The sequence below is a fragment of the Catharus ustulatus genome, unplaced genomic scaffold (assembly GCF_009819885.2).
Source record: "Catharus ustulatus isolate bCatUst1 unplaced genomic scaffold, bCatUst1.pri.v2 scaffold_74_arrow_ctg1, whole genome shotgun sequence".
Classification (NCBI taxonomy): domain Eukaryota; kingdom Metazoa; phylum Chordata; class Aves; order Passeriformes; family Turdidae; genus Catharus; species Catharus ustulatus.
Window position 1 is genome coordinate 276,014 of NW_024879544.1, and position 14,809 is coordinate 290,822.

Consider the following 14,809-nt stretch of genomic DNA (forward strand, 5'->3'; position numbering starts at 1 on the left):
TGAAGTCCATCATTGCTTTTTGCTGTCTCAGGATTTGAGGAGGAGTGTGTGTGTGTGGATGATTTATCCATCACTGGTTTTTTTTGCACAGAAAAAGATATTTTGTCTTTGTGTCAGTGGAGCTTTGGTGGTGAGCACCTTTTTGTTTGCAAATCACCCTGTCTATTGTATATCTTTGTCATGAATATTGTTGCTGTTACTGTTTGTTTCTCATCTCATCAGTGTCTTCAAGTAAATTATTCTTATCTTATATGAAAAAACTCTGCTTTTTGTCTCCCTCTCACAAGAGGGAGTAGGGGAAGGGGAGCAGTTGAGTGGGGTTTAATTACCAGCTGGGTTTAAACCACAACAGATGACAAACATTGATATACAGAAATGAGGGCTCAATCCCTGCTCTCTCCAAAGAGAACTATAGAAAACTGCAAATAAGAGAGCCAGCTCAGCACTTTTATATCAATTTTTTCCAATAGATTCTCCACCCTTTTCCTTTCAGAACTGAACATAATAAACCAGAATAGTAAAAAGGTCAAAAAATCTAAATTACTAAGTAATCATGATTAATTTTTAAAAGCTTTGTGTGATAAATACTAGTAGCAACAGAAGTCTCTGAGGAAAGATAAGCAATAGTAACTTACTATTAATGTAATGCTGTTTGCCTTAGAATCTATTTCTGTTTCACCTTTTATAAGGCTCAGTCGAATAATGAAGGTTTCCTGAATTTCAACTTCTTCATGAGGATAGATTTGTAGATTAATTGTTCTCAGACCTCCTTCTCCTTCTTCAAAATAGAATGATCCATTCACAGGGTCACCAATGTCACTATTCAGAGGAGACAAAATCTCTTCCACATTGGGTCCCAAAATGTCCCAGTAAATCTGTGGAAGAGATCCGTTTCAGATTAAGCAGGGTGATGTATTGTAACAGTATCCCAAGGAGAGAAGCAACAGAGTACCAAAAGTACAGTAATTTCACGACTATAAGGTGCACCGGATTATAAGGCACACTTCCAGGTGTCAGGAAATTTCCGAACTTTGTCCATATATAAAGCGCACCAGACTATAAGGCGATCTTTTTTTTTTTGCAGAGAGGATCTCTGCACAACAAAGTAATGAATTAACAATAGAATCATGCCATCATGGGATTTACTGGCAGGTGCTCAATTTGCAAACATTTTTCACAGATTGGCGTAGTCTTTAAACGCAGCCCCAGACACCCTCCCTGTGCCGTGGGCCCCAGCACTCCCGCTCGCCCCCAGTGCTGGCTGGCACGATTTCCGCAGCTCCCGCGGCTGTTGCAGCTGCCGTGGCTCGGGGCTCCCGCGGGGCTGCCCCCCCTCGTGGCCCGGCGCTCCCATAGGGCTGCTGCCCCTTGCGGCCCGGCTTGCAGCTTGCACTTCTGGGTTGGTAAATTTCTGAACTTTGTCCATATATAAGGCACACTGGATTATAAGGCACATTTCCGGGTTTCGATCAAAATTTTAGTCAAAAGGGTGCGCCTTACAGTCATGAAATGACTGTACTTAGCTATGTTTAAATCTTTGCTGTTGTTATGACAGAGTAGTTGTAATTAATTCAATGGGGCAAAATATAGAAGCCTTTGAAAAAGTAAACGTTACAATTTACAAATGGAAATTTAAAGCGTTAGTCACAATGCCAGTTTATTAAATTCTGGATGTTAGTAATAGAAAAGAAACTAAGATTTCTTAAGCATAATGCAAGAATCACACAGGCCAGTGTCTATTTATCTTCTTTTCATGACATGTTTTGCAAAACTTCCCACATGAGGACAGTAATTTCACGACCATAAGGCGCACCAGACTATAAGGCACACCCCCTGGGAGTCGGCAAAATTCGCAACTTTGTAGCTCATATAAGGTGCACCGGACTATAAGGCGCACTCTTTTTTTTTTCCGAAAAAATCCATGTTGCACACAACAAAGTAACGAATTAGTAACGGAAACCCGCGATCGTGAAGTTTACTGGGAGGGGTTCAATTTGGAAACATTTTTCACAGATCAGCGTAGGTTTTCAAAGGCAGCCACAGGCGCCCTCCCCATGCAGTGGGCCCTGGCGCTCCCTCCCGCCCCCAGTGCCGGCAGGTGAGGCTCGGCGCAGCCGCGGGGCCGCCTCCCCCTTGCGGCTCTGTGCTGCCACGGTGCTGTTCCCCCTTGCGGCGCCATGGAGCCACCGTGCCATTCCCTCGCTCGGCTCGGCGCTCCTGCTGTGCCGTTCCCTTGTTCGGCTCAGCGCTCCTGCCGAGCCGTTCCCCCTTGCAGCTCCATTGTGCTGCCATGCTGTTCCCCCTCACAGCTCCGCAGAGCGTCCTGCCACCAGTCCGTCGCTCAGCTTGGCGGCACAGCCGACCTGGCCCCCATCCTCGTTCGGCGGCTCAGCCAACCCAGCGTCCGTCCTCGCTCGGCGGCACGGCTGCCCTGGCCCCCGTTCTCTCTTGGCAGCATGGCCGCCCTGGCCCCCGTCCTCGCTCGGCGGCTCGGCCGACCTGGCACCCGTCCTCGCTCGGTTTGGTGGTACGTCCGCCCCAGCCGCTTCTTGCCCCTCCCCCACGGTTGGCGGCGGCACTGCCGGTTTTCACCCCTTTGCGGCAGCCACACGGGCAGCGCCACCAGTTTTCGCCCCTTTCTGGCGGCTGCACGGGCACCGCCACTGGTTCATGCCCCTTCCCCATGGTCGACAGCAGCGCCGCCGATTCTCGCCCCTTTCCGGCAGCCACACAGGTAGCGCCTCCGCCTCTCGCCCCTTTCCAGTGGCCGCACAGGCAGCGCGGCTGGCTCTCGCCCCTTCCCCACGGTCGGCAGCAGTGCGGCTGGTTCTCACCCCTTTTCCCCCGGCCACACGGGCAGCGCCGCCGGTTCTTGCCCCTTTCCGGCGGCCGCACGGGCAGCGCCGCTGGTTCTCGCCCCTTTCTGGTGGCCGCACGGGCAGTGCCGCTGGTTCTCGCCCCTTTCCCCCGGCCACATGGGCAGCGCCACCGCCTCTTGCCCCTTTCCAGCGGTTGCACGGGCAGCGTCGCTGGTTCTTGCCCCTTCCCCGTGGTCAGCAGCAGCACCGCTGGTTCTCGTCCCTTTCCGGCGGCCACTCGGGCAGCGACACCGGTTCTTGCCCGCTTCTGGCGGCCACATGGGCAGCGCCGCTGGTTCATGCCCCTTCCCTGTGGTCGGCACCAGCGCCGCCGATTCTTGCCCCTTTCCGGTGGCCACATGGGCAGTGCCTCCGCCTCTCGCCCCTTTCTGGTGGCCACACGGGCAGCGCCGCCGGTTCTCGCCCCTTTCCGGCGGCCGCATGGGCAGCGCTGCTGGTTCTCGCCCCTTTTCCGTGGCCACAGTGGGAGCATCACCACCACTGCTTTCCTGCAGCCTCTGTGGCTCTTCCCTCGCCCCGCAGCTGGCGGCTCCTCGTTCCCCCCGTGCCAGGGCCGGGGCCGGGGCTGGGGCTGGGGCAGCTCCCTCCCTCCCCGCTCAGCTCCTGCTGGCAGTGGCTGCCCGTTCCCGTCCCTCCTCGCGACTTGACACTCCCGCGGCACCACCCCCTGCTTGCAGCTCACACTTCTGGGGTGGCAAAGGTCTCAACTTTGTACATCAGATAAGGTGCACCGGGTTGGGGAAAACATTTTAGTCAAAAGGGTGCGCCTTATAGTCGTGAAATTACTGTACTCATGATCAAAATTAGTTCCTTTGAAGTGTGACGTCAAGTCTAAAAATGACAAATATTTTCTATCATAAAAGCTTTTAATATTTCAGATTGTGAAGAAAATTAGGAAATCTTCATATTTCTTCAGCCTGATTAAAAGTTATAGCATTTCCAGCAATTCCCACAAATTAGATTGCTTTTAAGGAAGTCATATTCAGGCCTTTACAATTATTATTTTAGTAACTTAACTGTTTTCCACTTTTCTCCAATGACTTCTAGAAAAAGTCAAAGACGGAGGCAATTTTTATATGTGGAGGAGTTCATGGTTTTTAATGCAAGTTTTCCAATTATTTGACAAAACTGAGAAAGGCCCACCATGTTTTGTATTTTTATCTTCACTTTTATAAGTGGCCTGTACAGGGTAAAAAAATACTCTAGAAAACTCATAATAAGCAATTTCCTTAATTAAATTAATGTAGTAGTAGTACATGAAGTTAACTATAATTTTGGTGAGATTAGGAGCTAGTTCAAAATAGTGTACACAATACCATAATAAAAGAAGGCAAGCAGAAAGAGAAAGATGACTTTAGAAGGGTAACAACATTTTCTGTTATACTACACTTATATGCAATTCATGTAGAATAAAAAGCTATAATTATTCTATTAGGAATCAGTTATTAAGAAAGCTCTCAAAGAAAAATGCAGGAGCTTTTTGACATAGTCACTGGAAAATGTTCAGTCTTTCACAGGTAAGACCCACCTCTGCCTCTACCAACCGCCCAGTCCTTTCCAGCACCAGGGACACTGTTGTGGTTGCATCAGGGTTGGGAAGAGTAATTTGGCTTTGGTTGAGAAATCGGACCATGCCCTGGGGTGAGTCACTTTTTGCAATGGTGATCTGGCTTACCAGGTGGAGCCCCAGGACTGCTCCACCAGTAGCTCCTGTCAGTTGGATTTCAAATTGCTCTGCAAATTCACTGCACAGAAAAAGAAAAAAAACATTCTGAGATATCTAAGACAAAAGACAAAATATTAAAACTGTACTTAGTCATTCAATCATGCATCCAACTGGATCTGTTTAAAGAATAAAGAAATCATCTCCATAGGTGTAATGTAGAAAAATATTTCATATATAACCATTCTGAGACTTTATCATTATTCTACTTTCTACTAGTGTTAAGTTAAGCAAAAACATGGCAAAATATTTTATTCTTCATAGCAATACTGTTGACACAATCATTTCTTATAATGTAATTAAAAATCATATTTGATTGCATACTATTTAACAGCAACTATGACACTCTAATATAACAACTTTTTCCCTCCCTTTAGGTGATTTTCTCCCTTAGGTGATATTTTAGCTCTGCAGAAATTTGTTTTTTTAATTCCAGCTCTGTACACGCATACGTGTAGATTTTTTTAGTACATGCTAAAAAAGATATTATCAGAAGTAAATTGGTGAATAAATATCTGAAAATTTAATTACCTTTCTTCATCATTTATAATAGAGATATAAATAAAAGACTGGTTCTGTCCATGATAAAAAATTACAGTATTATTATGAATGACATAGTCAACACCATCAGGCAGTGCAGAAATACTTCGAAAAAGAAAATCAGCTGTGACATTGCCATAAGTTCCATGCTTTCTCAAAACAGGAACCATGATTAATCCAGCATCCTCTTCCACTATAAAATAATTGAGAAAAAATTACGTTATTTCAAAATTCATGCCATAGCCTTGTCTTCTAAACTATAGTGAGAACTTACGGTAAACTTACCCTGTAGAAGGACATACTGCACATCAAATTCTATGACACCTTCAGCATTGTCATTTTTTGCAATAGTGACCCATACTGTGGAGATATTTCCTATTATTGGAGGTTGATCCACCTGTAGACCATTCTCTCTTACAGCAAAATCAAATCCACTTGCAAGAACATAAAAAAGAACAAACATTTTAAACTTCTTGTGAAAGTATAAAGAGATGTGTGTGGCTATTTGTCAATCACTGCAAATAACTTTATTTTCTGACAGTTTCTACAAAAGACTTTTTTGTCACATTTCTTCGTATTATTATATTTGCAAGAATAGTAGTTTATTCCTAGAAATGTATACCTTTCATTTGATTTGCTCTTTCTCATTTCACATTTTTATTGAAATTTCTTGCAAACTGAAAATTTGTATCCAATGTATTGATCTTAAGCTTTAATAAATCTTAATCAGCAACATCTTTATACTAATGTTAAAATAATTGGGTTTACCATACATCCATTTTCTGTTATGATTACAGTTATATCTGTCTTACAAAATTTTACAGTAAAACAGATGAAATGTCTAGCAGTGACTTTATTCAGGTAGATCAGAATCCAAATATAGTTTGCTTTTCTATTTTATTTTTCTGCTTGTAACAAATCAACTGGGGAATTTTAACTTTACCTTCCTTGGAGTTCCACTTCAGTAATCATCAATGAAAAGTTTTCAGGGCCTTCGGGAAAGTCATCATCATGAATTTCGACCAAAATAATTTTACTTTCCTCCTCTGGTTCAAAAACCATTTCCCGTACTGTGGGAGAAAAATCCATTCCTTCCTCTGCAGTCCCATTTATTATCTGAAAGCAAAGACGCACTCTGCCATAGGATCCCCTGGAACGCACAACTGTGATGTTAACCTGAGGGAAAGAGAATATTTTCTTTTAAAAATGGCCTTGTTTTCTGTTACAGTTGCCTTTAGGATACATTCTAAAAGTGCCTTTTCAATGGTTCTGTCAGGTAACATGAATGTATTTTATCAAATATGGAGTATAGGCAATTCAGCAGATAACCTCAGTCATTTTAGAGACTGATTTATTTTCTTTCTAAAGTTGAACATAATTCTAGCAACAATGTTGATATCTATCAGTAATTTTACATAAGACAGAATTTTAATCCAATACCCATTTTTCATCCTCTGTGGTTTGCAATAGTTCATGGGAAAATGTAAACTCTCCATATGGGTAATCACTGGCAACCATGGTAATATTTGCTGTGCTGCTAGATTCATTTATGAGGCCTCCATCACTGATTCGGGTTAATTGAAACTGGTAGTAATGTTTCTCCTCAGGACAGTTGTCATCTACAGCCTATGGAAAAGAACCAAAAACAGCTAAAAGGATTGAAACCATTTCCAGGGAGAGAGATAAAACTAATTTCTACCCATGATCCTAAGAAAATAAAAGAAAGTACTCAAAATAGCTACTGGTGTCAGATGTCTCATATACCTGTATTAGAACAATTGCTGCAGACTGCCTATCTCGCATGGTCAAGGTCCCCGATACCTCAACAAATTCTGTCTGATGAGAAGGTGTTATATTCCAATATATTATGATCTCCCCAAAAATCCCTGGGCCACGTACCAGGCTGCAGGTAAGGACAAAAATACAAATATTATTTTTACCTTTAGTATTTAATATCCAATACAGAGGTAGTATATCATACTGTTATGCATGGGAGAAATGTTATCAGCACTATGAAAGCTGCAGTTCTAATGTGCTTAATCACTACTAAGAACATGAGAATTCCCTTTTCAGGCATTTTGAGAACCTCTCTGAAGTGCTCTTTTATTTCTCTCTGTTGGGAAGCATCTCAAGCTGTATTTTTACCAAGAGGTCTATCAAGTTTCTTTCCATATGTAGCCCAAAGATGTGATCTGAAAACTGATTTGTCTTGGTTTTATTCTGCTTTTCCAGAGACAGATATACAAAATAGAAGGGAAATTGGATGTCAGGATAATGTCAGGGGCAATTTGATTTATAAGGCAGACGTAGGATACCAGAATACTTCTTTGAGATTTACTGAGGTATGCTCTGTTAACGTAGGTTTGGATTTTTAGTTGGGGAGGGAGTCCACGATCTGCTGAAGTGGTTCCCTATAGGGACCTCGTGGAACCAGTTAGCTGGTGAGTTTTGAAGATTAACACCCAGCTAACCCACTTAAAATTTTGGATACGCCTTTGTGAAAACACATTTAACAACAGGTAAGCACATCAGGAGCTTTCTTATTTCTTAACTGGGCGCTGGCTGGGCCAGTCCTCTGTGGCCCACTGGGCCAGGTTGGCCCAGGGCACAGCTTGGCTGAGATTCCTGCCACAGCAGCCAGGGCCAAAGCAGCCATGTGGCCAATGCCATCTCAGTTTGGGAGTAATGGATTTTGTTTGCTTAGTTGCTTTTAGCCAGCTATGCTGCAAACTGAAGGACAAAAGCAGCAGCAGCAGGCTTTTTTCTTTTTTCCAGTGCCCCACATGAAGGAAAAGCATGGGGTAGCACCAGCAGTCTGCACAGCTTGTGCAACGCCAGCAGGGACCATGTGGTGAGCAGTGAGAGACACACAATTCCTCAATTGCAGAGCCTGGAAGAGATCAACCTTTCAGTGCTGCAGAACTCCATAAAAACTGTTTCAAATGATAAAGCTTGAGAGCAAATGAACCTATGAACACCAATTCTTCCTGATTCAGGAAAAGGAAAGGGTGAAGACATGTAGAGAAAACAACACAGAACACTGAGGTCAGTGAAGAAGGAATCAGAATATAGACGGGAGGAGATTGAGGAGATGCTTTAGTCTTGGGCTGAAGTTCTTTTGTAAGGCTATGGAGAAGATATATTTGATATACCAATTTTGTTTTACCCTGCAATTCATGAAGTACATGGGGACATGTATCGTTCTAACTACAGATGTGAGGAGAAGCATCAATGTTGAAATAAGCAGATGTTGCAGTGGCTGCAATCCATTAAGAAGTTTGAACAGAGAGAAATGAGACAGATCAGAAACCTTGCCCCAAGAATGGAAGAAGAAAACCTCTGTTTTCCAGATATGGATTAAGAGAACTTTTATTTCATGCCAGAACAGCTCATCCTTAAAATAGAATCCTAATAAGTTGATAAGGCAAATGAAAGCAGCTGTGTGAAAGCTACAAGGGGCTTTCACACTGCAAACAGATTTTCCTTTCCCTGCAGGTGATTCACTGTGACACTGAAGCCACGAGACAACTGTTTCTTGTGGAGACAATCTTCATGGCATGGCAAGAGAGACTCCTCTTCCTAAGTGAACTGAAGATCAATTATTAGATGAGGTAAACTAACTGAAAGTCCTAGGTTTTGTCTCTTCACGTTGCAGCGGGAAAGAGGGTGTGGGGGGACAAGAAGTGTCCTGACAGTTTATTCTGATTTTTCTTATTATTTTTCTTTTAATTTTGTTAATAAAGTTTTCTTTATATCCTTTAAAGTTTTGAGCCTGTTTTGCCCTCCTCTCAAGCCATATCTCACAGCAGGAAATGAGTAAATCATTCTAGTGGGTGCACTGGTGGGTACACAATCTTAAACTACTTCTTGCACAAAGAATTATTTTGTCTTTTGGGCTTCTTCGGCCAGGACCAGAAGGTGTTCTCTTGCTTTATATTTGCTGGAAGTGTCGTAGAAAGACTACTACTTTCTGCAATGCTCTTAGAAGATTATTCTAAGTATCTAAAACTCTCAATTTCTGTTTTCAGTTGACTGAATAAAACAATTGCATCTTGTTTCCACCAAAAACTCTATACCCATATTGTTTATGCTAGAACATAGCAATTTGCTGAAATATTATTCAGGCACAAATCCTGAATCAGGTTTGTGAAAGCACAAAACACTTTCAAATGCCACATTTCCTTACCCTTTTCCTTTGTGTAACTTCCTCTTTCCTTTGGTGCATTGATGTTGCAAATAGCTTGCAGACAGATAGGAATATTTGGACCTCCCCATTAATACTTATAGGACATATGCATGGCATATTCTGCCCTTCCTCAAAACTAATCACTTAGTTTTTAAAATAGCTCTAATTATAGAAATGATAAAATGATAAAATGCAGTACTCAATAAATTCTTGCCAATGTGGAGTCTCATAACTTTTGAATCTGGGCTATTGTTCATTCTTTGAAAAAAATGAGAGATATACCCACCTAATAAGAGCAGTTCCATTATAATTTCCTGAAGGTTCTCCAATCAAAATGTGCTTGGATGAATGGGCTATGCCAACCACCCCAGAAGCTCCTTCATCTCCAATAATAATGATGGTTGCAACACCTATAAAGAGAAAAATTCCTCTCATGGTAAGTGAAAACTAAGCCATGAACCACCTTTGGTAAATTTTGTGAGTGGTTAAACATCAGCTTCATAGAGGGCCTGTGGAACTCTGACTTCTTCAGACAAGGGACTTAGGGAAAATGTCTGACATTCAAAATTGCAACCAACTAGCTGCACACAAAATACTTAAGCACTCCGGACTAAAATAGTATGAACAGACTTGGAATAGTTCTCCCATAGAATATCTAAAACCAGAAGATACTGAATTAACTCTTTACCATGTACAGGGGATATCTCTGCACCACCAGTAGAGACTAGCTGAATGGTAAATGTTTCATTCCCTTCCAACAGACCATCTTGTATTGTGTGTAAAATAATCATCTTCTGGGACTCAGTCTGCATCATGTAAAGACCAGAAAGAAATCAATATATATTAAATGAAATTAAACAAAATACAGTATTTAAATCAGGGTTTTTTTAACATATCAAGTGTTAAGAATGCTTGACATATTCCCTAGTATTTTTTAAAATATCAGATAACTGATCTGGCTGAAATTGCTTCTCACAGATTAATAAACAGTTAAAATTGTCTCTCAAACATTGTGGGCCACCCTAAAAATATCCTCACTATTTTCAACTAAATAAAGATCTAAAATCCTTTGAAATTGTATTCATATGGATGTTTTCAACTTTGAGGAAACTTTTTATAGAAAAACCACATATTCAATAGTACACACATATTCTATGGGTTAGTACATTATTGAGATTAGATATGTCAGTCAAATTTCTGCCTAGTCCACTTTTTGTCAGTGGGAAGTGGCAAACACATGGCGTAAATTTAGTATACCATGCATACAGATTTGTATGCTTATACTTAAGAATATATAAAAGTTCAGGACAAAATGTCAAAGCCTACCGGTAGAGAAAGGATAGCAAAACTTTGCCAGATACTGATGGTTTTACCAGAAAAAAAATCTATTTTCCAGTTGACTCAAAATAAAACAACCAGCATGACTATTTATTTAATGAAAAACAAGCTTGTACTGAAAGAAAATAAATTATGCTCTGTTAAAATACTTTTCTTCAATAAATATTTTGACTACAAAGTATCAATATTAACATAGTATCAGTATCCAATATTTTGACTCTGACTTCAGAGGTCTAATCTGCCATTAAATACAAATTAAACAACACTGTCTAGTTGAAAAGTTATTAAGGTGCTTTTTGGGTCGTTGTTTTTTTCTTTAAATCTGCAGATTTTAAGTATTTCTTTTTCTTTCTCACACCCTTCAATATAAATTTTCTCTTTAAGATGCCGGATACTGTAGTGGTGTGGGGAGCTAGAAAGTTCGTTCAGAAGACATCGTTATGCACGAGGAGTTAGGCCCCGCCCTCTCCATGGTATTAGCCAATCACAGCTGTATCGAAGTTACTTAAGCCCGTGTTTGCCGAGAAATAAATGCATTTCACCGTCGACTGCATCAGTGTAGCGAGTGATTTGTCCGGCGACTGGGATTGTAAAAGTGTATGTGTGTGTGTTCGCCGTGGCCCGCTCTAACCAGGTCGCTACTTGCCTTCGTTTCCCCCCAGCGAAGGCAACATAGTGGTGCTGAAACCCGGGATCACCCCCAGGTGTTCGGGTGAGGGAATAGCCCCCGATACACGCGGCTGAGGGCGATCCGGGTGACGGGACTCGCGCTGGAGGAGGTGGGCGGTCGAGGCAGCTGGATCTGACCCCAACGGTGAGGACGCTCACGTACCGCCAAGAAATGGATGCGCTTGGCAAGGTAGTTCCCCAATTGCATAGGCAATGTGGCATCCAATGCAAATTCAGGGATTTTGATTACGTAATCACGCGGTTGTTAAAATTGAGGGCGATAGAGCATCCCGCAGACATCCTGCATTCAGGGTGCTGGAGGGAGTGTACTACCGCACTCGCTAACGACGTAATTGCCTCCGGCTCTAGCAAATATTTAAAGACCTGGGGAAAAGTAATGAAGGCTCTGGAGAGAGCACTGACAGAGCAAGAAACTTGGCGGGCAGCCCGAGCCTGTTTAAAATTCACACCTAAAGTAGGAGTGGTTGCCGCGACTCAAACTGCGATCGGCGATAGCGCGCTGCTAGAAACTGACAACTACTCACGGCCCCAGTCCGCTAATTCCACCTCTAAAGTAACCACTAAGCTATCGCCAGATGATGAAAGTGTTTCCAAGTTTCGAAACAATTCTAACAAAGCGGACTCTGACGAAATTTTAAAAAGACCACCCCCTTATGCGCCCCAAGACGGCGCCGAGCCTGAGGGCGAGGGGCGGGGCCAAGAGCTTCCACCCACCTCACGCACGTGCAGTAACGAACATGGGGGGAGGGGCGCAGACAACGAAAGGGAGGAGAGCCCGAGAGCCAAACGGAGAGCTCGCCCCAAGATACTCCCCTCAGAGGAGGAGAGACCCCCCCAAAAGAGGACAGAGAAGGGGAGGGGGAAAAGAAAGGCGGAGTTCGGGCAAGAGTCACCGGCGGCTGGAAGCTCCCTATCACTCTACTTCCTCCGACTCGGATAGCGAGTCCGGGTGGGCCGAGCAAACATCATGGCACGAGCGGTGGGGAAAACAAAGACACGCAAAACACTACATATTTAGTACAGAATCGGAGTCCGATTCTGATAGAAGCTATGCGCCAGCTGTTCCCATCAAACATACCGGCTCGCCCACACCACACGCAACCAAAAGGGGTCAATCCAAATCCATGCCGCTCACAGACTGGAAAAAGGTCCAAACGGCACTCGCTGATAGACCCGAAACCGCGGTGCGGATCTTCCCGGTTAGGAGGATAGATAACAATTTGCCGGCTTACTCCCCCGTAAACCCTAAAGAAGTGCAAGTGGTAGTTAAAGCCATTGCCGAGAAAGGCATCAATTCGGCCATGGTCTCTACCCTGATCGACAGCCTTTTCGGTAATGATGATATGCTCTCCTTTGACATCAAACAAACGTGCCGTATGATCTTTGATGGAGTGGGAATGATTGTGTTCAAACAAGAATGGGAGGACAACTTGGAGAAAACGCTTGCCCGAGTCAGCGGAGACCAGCACCCGCTGCGTCACTCCAGCCTGACGTGGCTGATGGGTCGCGATCCACAGATGATTAGCCCTCAGGCGCAAGCTCAAGGCTTGCGACCTTCCGAGATCGCCGCAACCACCTGCGCGGCCAGAGAGGCCATTCGCGCCACTTGCAGAATTGTAGCCAAGCCGGCTCCATGGACCACCATTAAGCAAAATGCAAGCGAGCGCTTTACCGATTTTGTGGATCGCCTCCAAGCAGCCGTAGACGCCTCGGACTTACCACCAGAGGCGAAAGGCCCAGTCCTCGAAGGGTGCATCCGGCAACAGTGTAACCAGTACACCAAGGAGCTCTTGCGCTCGGTACCATCGGGCGCTAGTCTTGCGACAATAATTAAGCACGTTGCGAGGGAGGAGAACTTAGCCCCGGTCCAAGCCACGGTCGGCGCCATGCTGGCTCCACTCCCAGCCGCAGTCAGTGCCGCCGTAGCTGAGGTCATGACTGTCCGAAGCAATCCTAACCAAGGCCAACCACTGCCTATAAGTCCCTTACACCTAAAACCAAGAGGACCCTGCTGGGCCTGCGGTAAAAGGGGTCACATTGCCCGAGAGTGTTCAAACCCGAGACAGGGAAACGGGCAGGGGAGGGGGCAGGCGGGCCGCAAGCAGCCTCCTCCCAGTTGGAACACCCGGCGGCCCAGCTATATCAGCCCCACATGGAGTGGGCAGCCCCCGAACCAGTTAATCCCTCAGGGAGCCACCAACCCTATGACCCATCATTTACCTCCACAGCAACCACTCCCTCAACCATTGCCCCAACCTCAGCCCATGGTGTTTATTCCCCCGAAAGACGACTCGGAGAGCGGAACCCCTGGGTGGCCCTGGCAGTACAATGTGACCAACCACCAGTAGTCTGGGGAACCTGTCGAGAGTATAAATACAGAAGCCCAGCAGATCGTTCTCGACACAGTAACATCACCATTCAGATACTCTTCCTAATCGACACTGGTTCAGATGTCACAGCCATCCCACAGTCGCTCTGGCCCCCGAGTTGGAAGTTGAAAAATGCCCCTGCAGTGAGAGGAGTAGGAGGAGCCTCCGCTGCAAAAAGGAGCGTAGAGTTAATATCAATTACTGTGCACGACGGAACAGACGCAGAAGTTCGAGTCTATGTGTACGTTCTCCCCGATGACCCGCTTGTTCGACCTCTGCTTGGGCGAGACGCTCTAGCTCAGATGAATGTCAGGGTGACAAATTTACCCTGAGGGCCACTGCTGCGTACCCGCCAATCCCAATCCGGCTGGTTTGGAAGTCATCAGATCCCGTATATGTCGAGCAGTGGCCCATACCCAAGCCTCGAATGTCCATCCTTCTACAACTGGTGCAAAGAGACCTAGAGAAAGGACACATCGAACCATCCGTCTCCCCATGGAACACTCCTGTGTTCGTTATACCCAAGCGCAGCGGCGAGGGCTTCCGCCTGCTTCACGATCTGCGAGCTGTCAACAAGAAAATCCAGCCAATGGGCCCTGTACAAACAAGGCTACCCGGCAACTCCTTCATCCCAACAAATCAGCCCTGTGCAGTAATTGACATCAAAGACTGCTTCTTTTCCATACCCCTGCACGAGCGAGATAGAGAACGGTTTGCCTTTTCCATCGTGTTCCCCAATGGACAGCAACCCAACCTCCAATTCCAGTGGAAGGTCCTTCCTCAAGGCATGATAAACTCTCCCACCATCTGCCAAATCGTGGTGAGTCGAGCCCTGACGCCAGTTCGATCGGCAAACCCCCAAGCCACCGTCATACAATACATGGACGACATTTTAATAGCAGCCCCTCTACCCAGCCAAGTGGACGACCTCGTAATGGCAGTCTCCGAAGTCCTGAAAACCAACGGCTTCAAAATAGCAGAGGCGAAAATAAAGAGAGGTCCGTCAGTCACGTTCTTGGGCATGAAGATCAGCAGCTCCTACGTGTCGCCTCCGGCAATCAAAATCCGCCGCGACATCAAGACA

The 14,809-nt window shown here is 44.9% G+C and overlaps 1 protein-coding gene across 15 annotated transcripts in view; it reads right to left on the reverse strand.

Moving 5' to 3' along the window:
• Positions 1–14,809, reverse strand: part of ADGRV1 (adhesion G protein-coupled receptor V1) — a 320,555-nt gene that overhangs the window by 196,606 nt on the left and 109,140 nt on the right. For 14 of the 15 annotated variants that reach the window (XM_033086930.1, XM_033086929.1, XM_033086928.1 and 11 more), the window contains 9 exons: positions 10,017–10,134; positions 9,615–9,738; positions 6,907–7,045; positions 6,583–6,768; positions 6,086–6,318; positions 5,428–5,576; positions 5,134–5,335; positions 4,408–4,624; positions 636–875 (listed from right to left, as the gene is read on the reverse strand). In XM_033086930.1, the coding sequence (XP_032942821.1) occupies positions 636–875; positions 4,408–4,624; positions 5,134–5,335; positions 5,428–5,576; positions 6,086–6,318; positions 6,583–6,768; positions 6,907–7,045; positions 9,615–9,738; positions 10,017–10,134 (1,608 nt within the window). The remainder of the gene's footprint in view (positions 1–635; positions 876–4,407; positions 4,625–5,133; positions 5,336–5,427; positions 5,577–6,085; positions 6,319–6,582; positions 6,769–6,906; positions 7,046–9,614; positions 9,739–10,016; positions 10,135–14,809) is intronic. The other variant, XM_033086931.1, reaches the window with a different exon arrangement.